At 39.6% G+C, this 18074-nt stretch overlaps 1 protein-coding gene across 2 annotated transcripts in view; it reads right to left on the bottom strand.

The window, feature by feature from the left end:
- The window catches only part of Nalcn (sodium leak channel, non-selective), a 298952-nt gene that overhangs the window by 69552 nt on the left and 211326 nt on the right, over positions 1 to 18074 (bottom strand). For both annotated transcript variants that reach the window (XM_059274302.1, XM_059274303.1), the window contains 2 exons: positions 13974 to 14110; positions 12510 to 12651 (listed from right to left, as the gene is read on the bottom strand). In XM_059274302.1, coding sequence (XP_059130285.1) covers positions 12510 to 12651; positions 13974 to 14110 — 279 coding nt within the window. The remainder of the gene's footprint in view (positions 1 to 12509; positions 12652 to 13973; positions 14111 to 18074) is intronic.

Here is an 18074-nt window from a genome sequence, read left to right as displayed (position 1 = left end):
GATGCATTTATTGAGAAAAAAATTTGGGGGGCACATAATCTAGATTTCAGCATTGTTCACTCCTACCAAGATAGTCACTCTTCTGAGACTTCACCTGCACCGACTCTGACAGTTTCAATTTAGATTCAGGAAATTTTACTTACTTTTTCTATATTACACCTATATTTATTTTCTCTTGACTTCAAGACTTGATATTCCATACAAGGAATGACAGATTTGACTGTCTCATAATTACTCACTAATTTTATTTCACAGTTCACAGGTAATCTTAGAACAATGACAGCCCCACAGCCCCACACCAGGATGACTAGCAGACTTTGAGAGAGCTCTGCCTGCATTCTTCTTCCTGTTGTCCAATATCGTCAAAGCACAGTTCCACCCTCACATTGTCTCAGCTCCTCCGTTTCAGTGCCTCCCACTGCCCCTTGGTGCTTCCTTTAGTGTCTGAGTCACTTTTGCAGGTGACGTGTCTGTCAGAGGTGTGGCTTTCAGGAGCTTCTTCGGGAAGATCACATGGGAACACTATTACATAGTGCTTTGTGTGTACAATGACATCTTTAAAACAGCTTTTCTATCTCTTTAATCAAGAAGTTCAGTTTTCCTGGGTGTAAAAGAAAGCCTGTCTTTCACAGTCTTTCCTGTGTGTTGCTCTAGTTTCTTTTGATCTAAAAGATTATTGCTGAAACATCTGATGATGATCTGATGTTCATTAATTTAAAAGTCACTTGCTGCTTGGGGACATAAATACAAAAACACTTTTAAAGTTTAAAGTCTTATGACATATGTGGTATAGATTTTATTTCTGATCCTTCTTGGGCAATATTTCCAGAGACATGACATATGTTTTCCATATTTGTTTCAGATGTTCTGTTTGTCACTTGCTCTAGTATCATGCTGTGGTATTCTCCATTAGAAATGCAAAGAACATAGTGTGGACCTTATTTTTGTTTCTTTTTTAAGTTTTCCCAGGGGCTGGGGAGATGGCTCAGTGCTGTGGATATCACTCTGTATAAATAAAACACTGATTGGCCAGTAGCCAGACAGGAAGTATAGGCGGGACTTACATAGAGGAAAATTGAGGGAACAGGAAGGCAGAGGGAGACACTGCCTAGAGCTGCCACCAGGACAAGGAAGATGTAAGGTACCAGTAAGCCACGAGCCACGTGGCAAAATATAGATTAATAGAAATGGGCTGAATATAAGAATAAGAGCTAGACAATGATAGGCCTGAGCTAATGGCCAAACAGTTTAAATAATATAAGAGTCAGTGTGTTTATTTTATAAGTGGGCTATGGGACTGCCAGGGCTTGGTAGGACATGGAGAGAAAACTCTCCAGCTACAGCTCAGCACATAAACTGCTTGCTATATAGGCATGAAGGCAGACACCCACATAAAAGGCAGGTAGGTGTGATAGACAGTCTGTTACCCCAGCACTCCAGAGGCAGAGACAGGGCATCTCAGAGCAAGCTGCCTACCTGCAATAGACAAATCAGTAAGTTCTAAGTTTGTGAGACTCTGCCTCAAAATATAAGGTGGAGTATGTTCAGGTGAGACACCCAGTATCAGTTTCTCGCCTCCATGCACATGAATATGCACTTGCACACACCCATAAACACAAACACACACACACACAAGATAAATTTAAGAAGTTTTCTCTTTATTATGATTTTTTGGGTATAATCTAACACATCTAATTCTTTTATATCATTGATTTTACTTATGATTCTTTCTTGAGTTCAGTACCTCACTTCTGACTTCTTTTTAAAACTTATTTGTGCTGTTAGTTTATCCTCATGTGGTTTTCAGATCTTTTAACTCAGTTTGCAATAGAGTACCCCAGGTACACATTTTTTATGGATATGGCTTTATGGTATGCTTTTTGCTCATTATTTTTTTTCTTATGACTTGCAGGGTCTTTGATTTTGATGACTAGCTCTTGTTCATTCTTATGCAGCACTGGGTTCACCAGACAGTTCAGTGTTTCTCAACTCCAGAGCTTCCATTTCTCCTGCTGTTGTTACAGCACGTAACAGTGATCGAACATGGACTCTTTCTTCCTAGGACATCCTGGCTCTGTACCCCACTCTCCATCTGTCCTTCTTGTACTTCTCAAAGTTTACCTGGATCTGCTGTTTTCCTCATCACTCTTGCTCTGGATTGTTCCATTTTCATTCAGTTCTTGTGGCTTTTTTTTCGGAGAGCACTGGAAGATATGCTCCCTTTTCCATAAACACTGATGGTGTGTGGATGACCTTGGTTTTGGTTCTAAAAGATGTCAATAACATGGGAGTCATGGGGCTGTTGGTTTGTCTCCACCCACTTTCATTTGTTTCTGTTTTGAAACATGGTCTCCTGTATCTCAGGCTGGCCTCCACCTACCTATGCAGCTGCAGATGACCTTGGACACCTGATGATCTTCTTGAGTGGTTGGATTACAGATGTGTACCACCATCCCTGGCTTTCCCTACTTTTATTTGGGGTCTTCAGATTACCTAGTTTTAACTTTTTTAATGTCGTGTTAGGAGATATTGCTTGAAAGTTTTATTTTTATTTTCTGTACACGTGTGCTTATCTGTAATATGTGTGCAGGTACCTGTGAAGGCCAGAAGAGAGTTCCAATCCCTTGGAGCTGGAGTTACATGTGATTGTGAGGCACCAGATTTTCTGGGAACCAAATTGTGGTCCTCCAGAGAAGCAGTGAGTTCTCTGAACTGCTAAGCTCTCTCAGTCTAGGTAGTCTGCTTTGTTCCTATGACACTTCACAAAGATTCAGATATAGATACTTTTGTTATCTTCCAGAAGATTTCTTCTTTTCCTCATATTGAATATAATGCAGATTTATCACCCTTACTATTCTTTTACTTAGTATTCATTGCTCCTTTTATACTAATTTGATTAATGTCCACGTGAATTTTTATTATTACTTTTTACTACTTATGTGTTTTCTTGATGATATATTTTCAAAGTAAATTCTTGAGTTGAATGTTTAGAAGGTTAATTCAAATATTTATTCCATTACTAGATATGCACCCATATATAGTTTTCTTTCGTAAAATTCTGCTAATACAAAACTTCCTCAAGAGTAGCTATTAATAAATTCCTAAATCATAGATAAGAGAAGGTTGAAGATGATATTTTCGTAATAAGCATCAAGCCAGATTGAGCAAGAAAAGAAAGCAAAGTCGTAAGATACAAGAATGAAGACTGGGCCTTATTACAAACCTCACAGACTTAAAATTAATTTTATGCTCATAATCTTAAAAGCTCACATGAATGGAAGTTTTTCTTCAAATAAATGTCAAAAGATCTGTTAGCTGTCTACCACAAGCTTGATATATATTATGCCCATAAATTTCCACTTATGAATTCTATTTCCATTGTTTTCTTTAACAGGGAATTATTTGAAGTGAGTTTTCAACATCAAAATATATGGTGTTTTTTCTTTATGGAACTGATATTTTTTGTTACTGTTTTTTTGCATACAATATATTTTGATCATATTCTCTTTTTCTACCCCAATTCCTCTCAGATCTTCCCCACCCACCTAACTACACCACTCGTGTTCTTTCTCTCTCAAAAGCTCCCAAAAGTTTAAAACGAAATTGTAGTGGGTAGCCATTCCAGCTTTGTTCTGGAAGTTCCAACCCCCATTGAGACTTCGGCAACTGTCACGCCTACAAGGCGGGGCCAAGGGAGGCGCCTGGGGACCCGAGATCCGGATCGGGGAACGCTCTCTTGATTCCAGGACGCTGGATGGTGGAGGTAGACAGAGGAGAGCTCCAGAGAACACCGCTGGACTGTGATACACCTTCCCCAGACCCCGCGACCTACCTATCCCTTAATTTGTAAGTTACGCCATTAAATAAATCTCCTTTTAACTACGTGGAGTGACCTTAATAATTTCACCAATACGAAATAAATAAATAAATAAAGTGAAGGCACAAATGAACAAACAAAAATCCAATAAGACAAAAAATACCAACACACACACACACACACACACACACACACACACACACACACGTTGTCACACGTTGTGTTGGCCAACTACTCTGAGGCACGGGGCCCTGGAGTGTGGTTGATACACCCAGTGATACACCACTGAAGAAAATTGTCTTGCCCTTTGCCAGCATACATAACTCTGGTTAGGGGTGGGACTCTGTGTTCACTTCCCCTTGTCTGGTTTGAACTCATGCAGATTTTCTGCTTGTGTTACTGGATTATTAATTTCACTATATTTTTGTTAAATCATGTCTTCTGTGAGGTATTTATTTGGCATGTATTTAGAATTTATGAGAAACTAAATATTCAAGTTGTATAAATCATCCTCCTTTTCATGAATAAGAATGTTATTCTCCCTTAATAGAAGAGGTGGTGCCTGGTCTCACTGCAACTTGATTTACCGTGGCTGGCTGATATCCACAGGATGACCACCTGTATCTGAAGAGAAACGGTGGAGGGATGGATGGGGTGGGGAGGGAAGACATCGAGGGGAAGTGGGGGAGACTGAGAAGAGGGGAAGGAGGGGAAACTTTGGTTGTGATGTAAAAACAACAAAACAAAACAAACAAAAAGAATGTTGTTCTCTAGTCATTAAATGAAGGATTATATCAATGCCTCTTATATATGCATTTCAAAAATCTCTGTATCATTATTGGTTTTTTTTGTGCCTTGATCTGTGCTGAGCTATTTTATGCATATTTTAAGCTTTATTTGCAAATTAATCTTCATGAGTAAGAATTACTATTTTCTTTTTAAATGAGAAATTTAAGAATAATAAAAATTAGGTTGTTTGCTATCATGATGAATGCACAATTTACAATTGTCATTAGAACTCTGGATGGCACAGATGGGGGTTCAGATCCTTTCAGTGCATTATGACATCTTTGTCAATGTCCTTAGAAAATAAAATGAGCTTCCTAAACTATGCTGAAAAAAGAACAATATGTCTGCTTGCTTTTTGTGAAAGATGAGGCTAGCACACATATGACAAATTTTTACTTGTCTTAAATCTTACTGTAAACATATAAGAGCCAATATTTGTGTTTTTCTACATGTGTGTCATGAATGATCAGAATAAGAACCCTGAAACACTGAAAAGGATCTTTTCTAACTAAAAAGGATGACTTTCTAACTCATTAGAGCCACCATAATCATAGCACTTAAATTTTCGCACTTACTGGTCCCTCAAAATCAAAGCTCCACCATGGCTTTCATTAATCAGAAGATTAATTTAAGTAATTAAGTCACTTGGGAACAGCTACTGACATATTAGGGAATGTTAGGTTCCCCTGTTGCAATTAAGGGGCCCCATGGTCACTTCACTCTTGGGTTGATTGACTGCAGAATGAAGGAACCAACATGAGAAGGCAACATCACAGACCCTGACTTTCTTGTTGTGGGTTGTTAGTTTAAGAAGTGTTACATCTGTTTATGCTGTGGAATATTTGTTTAATGATGCCAAGATGTGTTTAACTCTGTAAAGCTGTGTTACTTTGCCTGTCTAAAACACCCAATTGGTCTAATACACAGCTGAATATTATAGCTAGGCAGGAAAGAGAAATAAGCAGGGCTGGTGGGCAGGGAGAATAAATAGGAGGAGAAATCTAGGTTGGAGAGAAGAGTGGGCAGGGAGGAGTGAGAAAAGGAGAAAGAGAGGAGGATGCAAGGGGCCAGCCACCTAGCCACACAGCCAGACATGGAGTAAGAAGGAAAGAAAAATATACAGAATAAAGAGAGGTAAAAAGCCCAGAGGCAAAATGTAATTAAAGAGAAACAGGATAATTTAAGTTAGAAAAGCTAACTAGGAGCCAGAGAGCTGGTGGTTATTTGAAAGCTGGGCCCCAAAAAAGAAAAAACAAACAAACAAAAAAGTACAGCTGCACTTTGTGACTAAAATTTGTTCTCTCTTCTTTTTATTTGATGTGTTAATAATAAAATGGAAAGTTTGGATGGCCTTATTTTTTTCTTTCATTTTGAAGGTATTAACAGAGCAGTAAGAAACGAGAAAGTGGGTGCATGAACATTTGACCATGAAACAAAACCATGGTCCGATGAATAGGGCTTGATGAGCATCATTTCTGCAGGGAAGGCATGGTGCAATTATTGTAATGAGGCACTCTATTGAATGGCACCCACATAAAACATAGTAATTGGAAATAAGCAATTACTTAAAATTACATAGGGGAAGGTGGTGCCTCATTTGACTAGATTTGAATTTATCGTGCACCCATGAGCTGCAAATTAATATTGGAGTGAGTATGACAGATCATGTGTACAGCAAGAGGTTTCTCTAAAGTAAACTTTTTATGGAGTTGACATTATGTTTGGAAAGAAAAAATTCTAAAAGGTGATGAATGTAGGTGGCAGTAAGACTAAAATAGTCATGTTAAATGCATATAAAGGTGAATTCCATTATAATGTCACATTATGAAGCTTTGAAATGTGTCTTAGAATGTGGAAAGGGAACTTTAGGTGATGGGTCAAGAGGATCCTGCATGGGACTACCCTAGATCCTCTGCATAGATGTTGTGGTTGTGTAGCTTGGTGTTCTTGTGGGACTACTAACAATGGGAGTGGGGAGTGTCTCAGACTCTTTCACCTGCTCTTGTGACCATTTTCCTCTTACTGGATCACCAAGTGGTGATCACCAGCCTTGATATGAGAGCATGTTACTAGTCTTATTGTAGCTTGTTGTGCTGTGTTGGGTTGGTATCCCTGGGAGGCTTGTTCTTTTCTGAAGGGGAACCAAGGAGGAGTGAATCTGGGGGAGAGGGGAGGTAGAAGTGAACAGGAAGGAGTTCAGGGAAGGGAAACTGTATTTGGGATGTAATGTATGAGAGAAGAATAGATTTAAAAAAAGAGAGTTGATCTTAGTTTTATTTTCATATTATATATTCTGAATCCTTCATAAACACCAAGCATAAAATTAAAATATTTACAACACACACACACACACACACACACACACACACACACACACACACAGAGAGAGAGAGAGATAGAGAGAGAGAGAGAGAATGGTCCCATGTAAGTTGATTCTTATTTGGTATGAAACTCTATTTTCTGTGAGTTTCATGTAAGCTGTAAAAGATGAAGATGGTAGATTCTGTATTTTCAGTGTGTATAGCTGCTGTCTGAACTGCATTTTGAGAATGAATTAACATTATACTAAAGGATTACTTTTAATCTTTAAGCCTTCTCTGGTTTATGTTTTTCTTATGTAATTAATCTATGAAATACCTGTAAATGAGGTAAATGTTGTGAAGGACTGTTTATCTGGAAGTGAGTCATATCAATGGACATGTGCATATCTTACAGAGCTGGGAACTAAATGACTGGAAAGTTAGTTTACTTGAATTTCATGACAGTGCTTTAATCAGTCAAGCAATGGCTGAGGGTCACCACAGATTTGGACAAATCAGCACCCACTGCCTTAGCTACAACCATATCGCAGTGATTTGCAATGCAGAGCACAAGGCTCCTACCCCAGTGAAAACAAGTGGAAATGTTTAATGCATTGTGTTAACTGGTAAGCCACGAATATGTGCTGGGAGCTGGAGAGATGGCAGAGCAGTTAAGACACTGGCTGCTCTTCCAGAAGACCCAGGTTCAATCCCCTGCACCCTCATGGCAGCTAACAACCACCTGTGACTCTAGTCCCAGGGATCCAATTCTCTCTTCTGACCTCCATGAGCACTGCATGTATGTGGACCACAGACATGCATGCAGGCAAAACACCCATACACAAAAATAAAAACAAAGCAATAAATATATGCTAGGAAGTTTTAAACTACAGTTGTAAGGACACAGTGACTTCACATTTATATTTCATATAAACAGACGGAGACTGAGAGACAGACGCGTGACTTTGATTCTCACCATGAATTTGTTTGCGAATTTAAATCCACAGTCCAAGCAGTCCTAGGAGCCTAAGTTTCAATTGCATTTGAACTTCACTTGCAAATAACAAGAATGTGACCATTAGCAACAACTGTGACACAAGACGTTTGGCCTAGTAACTACTGAAAGATAAGATCTACAAGTGAAACTACACCCAAAAGAGGAAAAAAAATAGGTTGATGTCAGCACAGTACATATTTTAGCAGCAGCCTTAGTTCCTTGAAGTCTGTTTTAGAGATAGTTCAGAATGTCTAAAGTCTGTATTAGCTACAAAAGGTTTTCTTTGAGAATTTCATACATGACAATGCATTTTGATCATATCCACTCTCCACTCCCTGCTCTAACTCTTCTGGGTCCCCCTGTCCCTCTCTCAATTTTATGTGATCTTCTGTTTTCTTTCTTAAAACATATATAAGGTACTGAGTTCAAGTAGTGTTGTCCATATGTTTATGGTGTAGGGCTGCCCACTGGTGCATGGATGACCTCCTGGAGCAAAAACTAGCTCTTCACATAGGGAACAACTGCCCCTCTGTGGACATATATCCAAGAGACATAAATAGATTGCATATAACCCCCAAATAAAAAATACATTTTGAAAGAATATTGGTTAGAAATTTCCTTTCTTACTAGTTGAAGACAGAAAACCACTTTCACACTGCCTCCAGAACACTCGGAGTATAATGGTCCTCAAAACAGAGCTATTGAATAAAAGAGTGTGCACCCAAACACAGCAACCACCTCTTATTCTGAGGCCAACAACTTACAAAGATGAATAAAAATGAGAAACAAGGCTTTGCTTTTTATATTGTACATCTTTTTGTTTCCTTTTCATTATTATGACTAAGCAGTCAGTTAGTTACCTATAGAGGCAGTTTTAAGCTATCAGACACCTGCATGTGATTTTTGTATTTGGTGTTGTGAATACTAGCCCTGCAGTCCCTCCTTGACCACTCTGTCTGGTGTCTTTGAGATATAGCACATGGTTATGGGTTAGCATCCTGTTATCTCTCCCCTGCCCACCTCCTGGAGATAAATCTGTAAATAGTTTTATTTTTAGAGCTGCCAAGCTATTATTTGGGAGAATTATTTCAAAAGATCACCATCCTGGAAAACCAAATCAGCTTGTTCCCCACATCCTCTGCCTTTTTTATTTAGTTTTTGAGTGCGTAAATGCTCACTCTGAAAATTATAGATCAGGTTGAGTAACTTGCTACATACAGAGTTGCTAGAACAAATCATATGACAGTCTATAATCATACAGAAAATTGCCGAAATGCTGCATGGCAATCAACAAGGTTTTATGAAGAGGAAATTTTCAAGAAGACTTTAATTCATTCCATGAGAATGTAAGATACAGGGTAGACAATGGGGGTAGCTTTCTGTAGGGACCTATTTGCCAGAGGCCCCATTCTATGCTTTTCAACTGTGCTGGAAGGAGGACTCTGGAGATTTTGTCTAGTGCATGGCTAGTGTCCACAACGGTCAAAAGAAGGCATTGGATCTGGAATTCCAGGTAGTTTGAGCCACTATGTAGGTACTGGGAACTGAACTGGAGTCCTCTGAAAGAGAAACAATTGCTCTAAATAACTGAGCCGTCTCTCTAGTTCCCACAGTAGCTTTTACTTTAACCTCTTTGTTTGTGTTTCTTCATAGTGTTGTCAGCTTCTAAAGTTCACATCTTGCTTTCTTTTGAATTCCCACATCTAGAGGAATGGCAGATAAGCAAATAGTAGGTGCTCCACACATTTTTGTAGAATTATTGAACGAATGCTGAAGACTTATTGAAATGGAAAGGATAAACAATACATAAAAATTAATGTTTATCATTTTTACTCTCATTTTGTACTTGAGTTATAGCTTTTGGGGCTCTGCAAGGCTCACTTATGTTTTTAGATCATGGGCAGATTCTGACCCAGGAAGTAGCATATTACCTAAGAGCATGGCAGACACATCACGGTGACACAGATTGCTGAGTAGTGATCAAGGATTTGGACTGAGGGGTTCATTGTTGCAGTCTGAGTGAACTAGTTCTATCACTGGGTTGCTAGGAAGTTAAGTTCCCATCTTGTGTTATTAGGAAGCACTCTGCATAATAAGCCCTAGACTTTCATCTCAATAATGTGGAGAAACATATGAGTAGACACTTGCATGGTTAAAATATCAACACTAAACTGCCTTTCCTTCCCTTTCTGTTTCCTGGAAGTCCTCACCATGGAGACTCACTCACATGGGAGTTTCTATGTCTCATATTGCCCTGGCCAAAGACTCTTAAACAGAGATGAGAAATTCTAAGTGTTTACAAACAGCTCCAGAAAAAGGTGGAAGCTGATGCTGTAAACAACGGATTTAGAAAGAAAGACATATAACTTTCTATCATTCAAATAGAGCTAAAGACTGAATGCTGGTTGCATGGTATCTGGATATGTTTTGTCAACTTGACACAAACCTAGACACACCTGGGAAGAAGGAACTTTAGCTGAGGAGTTGCTCCCATCAAATTGGCCTGTGAGTATGTCTGTGAGTTATTTTATTGATTACTAATTGATGTAGAAGTGTCCAGCCCACCATGGGCAGTGCCACCCTTGGGCAGGTGGGCCTGGACAGTATAAGAAAGCTACCCAGAGGGAGCAAGCCAGTAAGCAGTGCTCTTCCCTGGTTTCTGCTTCAAGTTCCTGCCTCAAGTTCCTGCCTGACTTCTCTCTATAGTGGATTATAGCCTATAAGATGAAATAAGTCCCTTATTCCCATATTGTTTTTGGTAATGGTGTTTACCACAGTAACAGAGAGAAAACTAGTACACATGGCAATATAGGTAGCTCTCTCTCCTAGGATCAGCTGATGAGACCTGGAGGCAGATGTGCATTCCACTTCCCAATCTGAGAATAAATGCCATGAGAGAAGAATAACACCTTTCCAACTACAGTTCAGTAGCATATGGTCCACCAGGCAGATATGAGATGAAGAGAAACACACTGTCATCTATGATGGTCTTTGTTTAACAGACAGGATGGGTTTCAATCAGCTCCATAGGCTGGGGACTAGCTACCACCTTCAAAGTCTTTCAGCTTCTCCAAACTAAACAACATGGATGGTACCTGCAACATCTTTCTGCTAAGCTAGAAAGAAGCCACACTCAAAAAAAGGCTATGAAGAAAATGAGAAGTGTCATTTCCAGCCCTATTAATCTAAAGTAATAGATGGTGGAGGGGCTTGGGTACACCGAGGTTCACCTCTGCCAACCTCTCTCCCACCCAATCCACACCTACGAAGCATTTTCTTACTTCTTTCCTCATCAAGTGATGAATAGTCTATCCAGGAATTGTGAGAAATTCATGTTCTCTTTTAAGGAAGTTGCTGATTTGCAGTTTTCTGTGGGACATTGTTCCTAATGATTAGAAAATGTGTCCTGGTTTTACCACACTGAGCACTTTGGGGACATCATCTGTTTGGTCTTTCTCCTGGCAGCAGGTGGTCACAACCACAGCAGTCAGGGTGTACAGAAGGCCACTTCACCTCTGGTTTACAGCAGAGTTTGAAAATATAATGAGACAAATCTAATACACAATGCCAATGCCGATCTGCTTTCTAGTATGCAAAATGAGACTTCAGACTGGCCTGGGCCATGTTACCCTCTCTCCACAGGCCTTTGCCCACTTCGCTCTTAACCTGTTTATGGTAGTGACTTGGAAGTATAGACACCACAAGCTCTTAGTTCAAACAAACAAAATCATGACCAAACTAAAAGTTTAAAGTACCATACACATGGCATGATTTTCACTGCATAAGTGAAAGTCACGAATGGTATCATCTGAAGTCAAATTTGTGACCAGGAAGACCAAACTGGGGTGGGGGAGGAAAACATTACTTCATAGGACAAAAGTAGAGACAATAATTGAGAGGCAAGAAGGCAGTCCTAAAACGGATATGTCTTCCTTGAGTAAGTCATAGGTTGACATATCCCTGCGCAAGAGTCTTGTTCTGCAAACAGCCCCCTCCCCAGTTTGGGCAACTGGTGAGAAAAGACAGAGAAGGTACATACTGGTAAAGTTTCTGAATGCCAAGAATGTAGATAATATCTCAAGGCTTCTCCAGAGATAATAAAATCCAACCAGCCTGACACAATTATTTTCTGACAAAAATAAATGAAAAAGAAGATATTGGCATCAGAGTGTTCTCTACAATCCTGGGTTCTATAAGAATGAGGAATGAGATCTGCAGATGATGAAAAGAAAAAAAATGAGTGAAAATTCTTTAAAAAGAAGAGATGCCCTGTAAAGGCAATAGTCACTGTCATAACCTAGGCTAGGGCAAGATGACTAAGCAAGAGACACGATACATTCAGCTCTGTGAGGATGAACAGGAGAGCCTGAGCACTAGAGAAAGCTGACATTCCATTTAAAAAAATATAATAGAAGTACATATTGCATCACAAATAATATATATGTATATACACATATACACAAATATCTTTATATTATTTGCAAATAAAACTGTTTTCTTCTTTCTTTTCTTGAAACCTAGGAGTCCAGCACTCTAAATATTTGTTCCATGTTTTTCTCTAATGCATGTTTTACAGAAGTTTGGTAACAGAGACAGCAATTCTTACTTTTTGATCAATGTATTTGTTGTCTTCAGCTGTGGGCCGCTTGGGATTATCAGATGATGAGGAAGAGGTAGAAGGGAGGATTCTGAAGAGACAGCAGGTGTCCTGTTGCTGGCGGTCAATGAACTGCTTCATGAAGCTTTCCCTTTGTAAATGAAGTACACACATCAGGCGTTACACAGGAAATGGAGCCGGAGGTGGCATTTCACAGAGACCATGAAGCAGTGCAGAAGATCACAAAAAACAAGATGAGTCATACCAAGGGAGGTGGTTAGATTTAATTATCAAAATATTTAGCTTAGAAAAAGCTTCCTGAATCCTTGAAAACTCCTGCTTGAAAGCATAATGTCCCTGAAATAGCTTAAAAGCAAGGGTATCCAATAATTGATGGTGTGATTTGAATTCTACTATGGTAATGAGATACTTTATCTTTCTCCTAAGACTTGAAAGAATTAATTCATCTTTCCAAACTTCTATTCATTATAAAGTCCTTGAGAGATAATTTTACATTTAAAGACTCAAAAGGAAAAGAGTTCATCTGATCTCCAAAACTTGGTGAAAAAATTAAATAACATCAATGCAAGTAAGCAAAGTCAATTAACTTTAAAAAAGACTAGAAACACAAATGTGTCGTGTACTACATAGAGACACTTGTCACCAATAGGCTGGATGCAAATGATAGTCCCATAAGATTGCATTGTACCACCCAATGGTGTAATAACCACCATAATTTGCATCAATATATCTTCTGATGTTGACAGAATGGTGAAAACATCTAAAGAGTCATTGCTCAGAACATATGTCAGTCATTAAGTGACTGGGTGGTCTTTTTTTTTATTTGCATTTAAAGTGTTTGGCATAATTTCATACTTCCATAATCCCTTACCAAGAAATTTAAAGATAAATAGAAAATTTTATATGATTCTGATTGTTTTGGAGCTATCCATTGGAAGACTAGCATTTAATTATTAAAAGCAGGCTCTTCAAAGCACCTTCTGTCTGCATTTGTTTTTAGTAGGAAGGCGAAGCTAGTACAGACTGAGGGTATAAATGCTATGCTTCTTTTAACCAGTAGGAGGCAGATTACACTGTGACCAGACTGCCATCCACACAAAGGCTGGTGTCACACAGACACCTCTCGGCGTTGAGTGCCAGATGAAGGCAAAGTGTTTGGATCCCAGTCCACCCTCTTACACACTCTGAGCAACGTTCATCCTGTCTATACCTGTAATCACTGAGGAGTACCTAGAGGGAGGCAGGGACAGAAGCTTGTGCCTCACCTGCCTCTCAAGAGATTGCACACAAGACTCAGGCTTCGTATGACAAAGGCAGGGAGGAGAGCAGGGGACAACAAATTCAAACACAACCCCAAACCCACCCACATGCCAGTCTGAAAGAAGGACCGAGGTAGGCTTCTGAAGGTAAGCCATGTAGTCGAAATAGGTAATCAAAGAAACAATTCAATACCTGATCTTAGGAACTGTAAAATCTGAAGGAAGTTTTGAGATTTTCACCATTTGTGGTCTGTTTGGGAATTTTTCAAAGATTCTCAAGCGCAAAGGAAGTTTTTCTTTGGTGTCCGCATTGGCTTCGCTTTGCTTTAACTGAAGGGTGTGGGAGGGCGAGAAAAGAGAATTCCATTGAAAAGAACAGTTCAGACTTGAGAGAATAACATGTAATTACATATGCAACCGGTAGATGGCAGCAAAGCTCCACCAACTAATTACACAATAGTCCCTCGGATTGTTCTCTGCGTCAGGGAAATGACAAGTTAACACCAAATTAAACCAGTTTAAAAACAACAACAACAACAAACCAGAAGAAGACTTTGTTATTGTGCTCCCAAAGATAAATCTCCTTTTATCCCACACCATACATTATCTTTTGCTTTTTACTTATGATTAAACATTCAATTTATTTTGTACACAGACATGGTAGAAGTAGCATGGACTTGCAAGTAAGCTAAAGTTTATGTGGAGTCAGTACAGAACTACAAACAAATTTTTGGCTAGAATTCATTCCATGCTTTCTTATCCTCCCCCCCCCCCCCCCCCCCCGCTCTTTCCAATGCTAGTTTTTCTTGTGAATTCTCCTCACTTCTCTTGGCTTCTAAAGACCACTCTGAATTGCAGTTAATCTCTCAATATCTTCTCTGATTTCTGTCCCTTTCCAAACCATAAGATTGGTCCTACTAATTCACAAATGAGATAAGAGGGCATCAAAGCTATTTGCTTATGGCCCCCTTGGGAAATGTCCTTTTACTTTAAAATGACAAAGTTTTGATCAGGACTGTGGAAATTAGCAGTAGAAGTCAAGAGAGCTTTGGTAAACAGAAAGGATGGGTAGGGCACCTCTTACAGAGATCTAAACTGGTCAGAAGGAACAGAAATGCTGCATTTGGACACTAGACTTCAATTACAATGATAGATGGCTCAGCTTCCATCTGATCTGGAGTGAATGGCAAGGTTGTGTGTCCTCATTTCTAGTTTTCTCATTTTTCGCTGTATATGATTATTTCATTTTAATTTTATAAAATATGTATTACCTTAACTATGCAGACATCTATTAGATTTTGTGAATAGCTTTTGATCTGAGGTGGAAATCTTACTTAGGGAGAGGGCTACTGCTGTTTGCTGTCCTTCAGTATGGCGATGTATGCAGAAGACATGTATATAATATGATGGTTTTTTGATAATGTTGAAGATGGTAAAGCCATAGTACTCAGGGCCACAAAATAAAAAGCACAGGCATTTCCATGTCATGAGAGTAATAAGAAAAATGAAGGCTTATGAAAAAGTAACTGATTTCTAACTGGTTACTGATATAGAAATGGTGAAAAATTTGCCAGTGTAAGTTGGGTCCACAGAGAAAGGAAAAGCTGCTGACCTATTAAGGCAGACCAGACAGCAGGGTAGCCAGTGATAGCACGCCAGCGCCTGCAAGACGGATGGCCCTGAGAGGAGCTTGCTCAGTTGCGTTTGCTGACTCATTTGTTTAGACTCTTGTGCTGTCACCTGTACAACCAACCCCATGAGCCAGATTCTATGAAAAACACTCAGGCTATACAAATAAAAGGGTGTCTGCGTTTTCCCTCACCCAGCCCGCATCATAACCCATAACCCAAATAGCTAAATAAACAGTTATCCCTAAAAGATAACGGTTACCCTGGAAGAGAAAAGACCAGAGTGCTTGGGAACACAAGGCAAGAGTGAAGACAGAAATAATCAAAGTAAGTCAAGCTATTATTTCCCCAACTCTGATAGTCTTTTTAGGCAGCAGAATGACTGTGTGTGACTAAGCTGGCTGCCAAGGAGGGTCTGAGTTGTCTATTATGCTAGTAAGAGACACCAACGCAAAGGTTACATTGGTCAGAACATCTCACCAAAATGAAAATTCTAAGACCTTCCCTAAAACCCTCTTTGTCTGCCAGCTCCTGCCGTTCTCACCAGAACCTCCCTGACTGGGGCTTTTACTCCCAAGTCAGGCCCTGGTCACCCATTTCTCCATTCCACGGTTACAGAAATCTCAATTTTTGTCTTAAAACTTTTCTGTTGTTACTCTTATACTTTTAAAGCAAAAATGATCAAAGCCTTCCATTTGGACTCAGAGTCTTATTTCCCTCTTGTCTACCTCTGTAGTTTTAGTTTACTGGATGTTCTCGTTGTACCCTCTTTTAGACCCCATGAATTTACAACCCTTCATTCCTTCGAGGCCTTCTGCTGGTCCCCTCTCCCTCTTTCTTTCTTGAACTTCACAAACTTCTACTTGATTTCAGGATTTTAGTTCCTCATGTAGTTCTTCAGAGAATCTTTCTCTGACCACCACATTCTGCCCCTTAGGAGATCATAGCATGTAGGGTTGGGCCACAGAATGATGCTGTTCACGTGTGTCAAAACAGTGAGAAATCTTCAGTTTCTTCAGGTTCATTCTAACACACATTTTTAGCAGTTTTCTAGGCTGCTGTAGCAGTTATCAAAAGACTTGTAACTCCACGAATCAGAAGCTACCATCTCCTCCAGTATCAATGAATTAATTTCCCAATCAAGGCTTCCCCTGAGGCCTGCTTCCTTTGAGGGCTCCAGGGAAAGCTCACCTTCACTATTTCCTAACTTCCTACAATTCTCTGCAGGCTTGTGGCTCATTCCTCCACCTCTGTTTCCAGTGCCACATGTTTTCTTCCCAGTGCCTGTCCCTGAACCTCCCTCCTGTTTCTCTAATAAGGAAAGCAGACATCAGATTCAGGAATCACTCTCATCCAGAATGATTAACTGTTTTCTTCTGCAAAGGCCCAATTTCCAAGTAAAGTCTCATTTTGAAGCTCAGTTTTGGGAGATACTTAAACCCATCATACATACCATCATTTCAAATAAGTTTGTCTCACATAAGCCTGGCAAGCTCTTTTTCCAAAAGAACGAGGCCCGGAGGACTGGGAAGCTGGTGGCATTTCTTTCCTCACATTCATCCTACCTGGGTCCTGGCATAGTGGTTAATATGAAGTCAGCTAAAAAAACAGCTACTGAATAAATGGCACTAAGTGGGTGACAGAGAGAAACTCTCACAGACAATGTAGAAGAAAAAGAAAGCCTGGTAGGGCAGGCAGAAATGTAGATGGTTTCTATTTGTTAATTGTGCAGTGTACCTTTTCTGGTGTAGCGTGTAGAAACTTTCCATTTGCAGAATTGAATAAAGTTAGACTCTTGTGGCATTTAACTGGTCATGATGTTTGTAACTGACAAGCTGATAAATGTCTGGATCATGTTTATTTTTTATTTTTATTTTTTTAATTTAATTTAATTTTTTTTTTTTTTTTTTGGTTTTTCGAGACAGGGTTTCTCTGTGTAGCTTTGTGCCTTTCCTGGATCTCGCTCTGTAGACCAGGCTGGCCTTGAACTCACAAAGATCCGCCTGGCTCTGCCTCCCGAGTGCTGGGATTAAAGGCGTGTGCCACCACCGCCCAGCTCTGGATCATGTTTAGATTGATACATTTTTGTCAGTGGCATGATGGGGATATGTCAAATTATAACTAATCATTCTCTAGGACACAGTGATCAGTACAGTAAGTTAATAATATTTTTAAAAATCTTGCTTCCATGTTTTAAAAATGAATCTTATGGAATTCTAATTTGCATTAGGGATATTACTATTCCCAAGAGCATTTAAGCTCCTTAGGGGCTAGATTCCACTTTTAAATTTCCTTTACATAGCACCCACCTAGAGAGTGAAAATAGAATATGTTTGGAAATAAATTAAAGCTCAACAGGAATTGGCCATTGAGCTACAAAACTACAAAGAGCAATGGCAAAGCTCTTGTGAATGACTCGGAACACTCTTCCTGGTCTTGCAAATCTTCCTCTTGATGATGAGAACCAAGGCTGCTCAGATATGCAGCCAGGTCTGGAGAAGAGAGCAAGGTTTGGCCTCTTGTACAGGTGCAGTGAAATTGCCTCCTATGAGCAGGAACAGCACCTTTCCAGAAGTTCCATGAGCCCCTTCTTTTCCTGTACACCTCCATGAACCTGTTCTGGCAGGAGTGTGGATACTACAGCCATGCCATCATGTCGATGGCAA

The sequence above is a fragment of the Peromyscus eremicus genome, chromosome 9 (assembly GCF_949786415.1).
Source record: "Peromyscus eremicus chromosome 9, PerEre_H2_v1, whole genome shotgun sequence".
Taxonomy (NCBI): domain Eukaryota; kingdom Metazoa; phylum Chordata; class Mammalia; order Rodentia; family Cricetidae; genus Peromyscus; species Peromyscus eremicus.
Note: the sequence above shows the minus strand (reverse complement) of the source record. Positions and strands in the feature narration are given on the sequence as shown.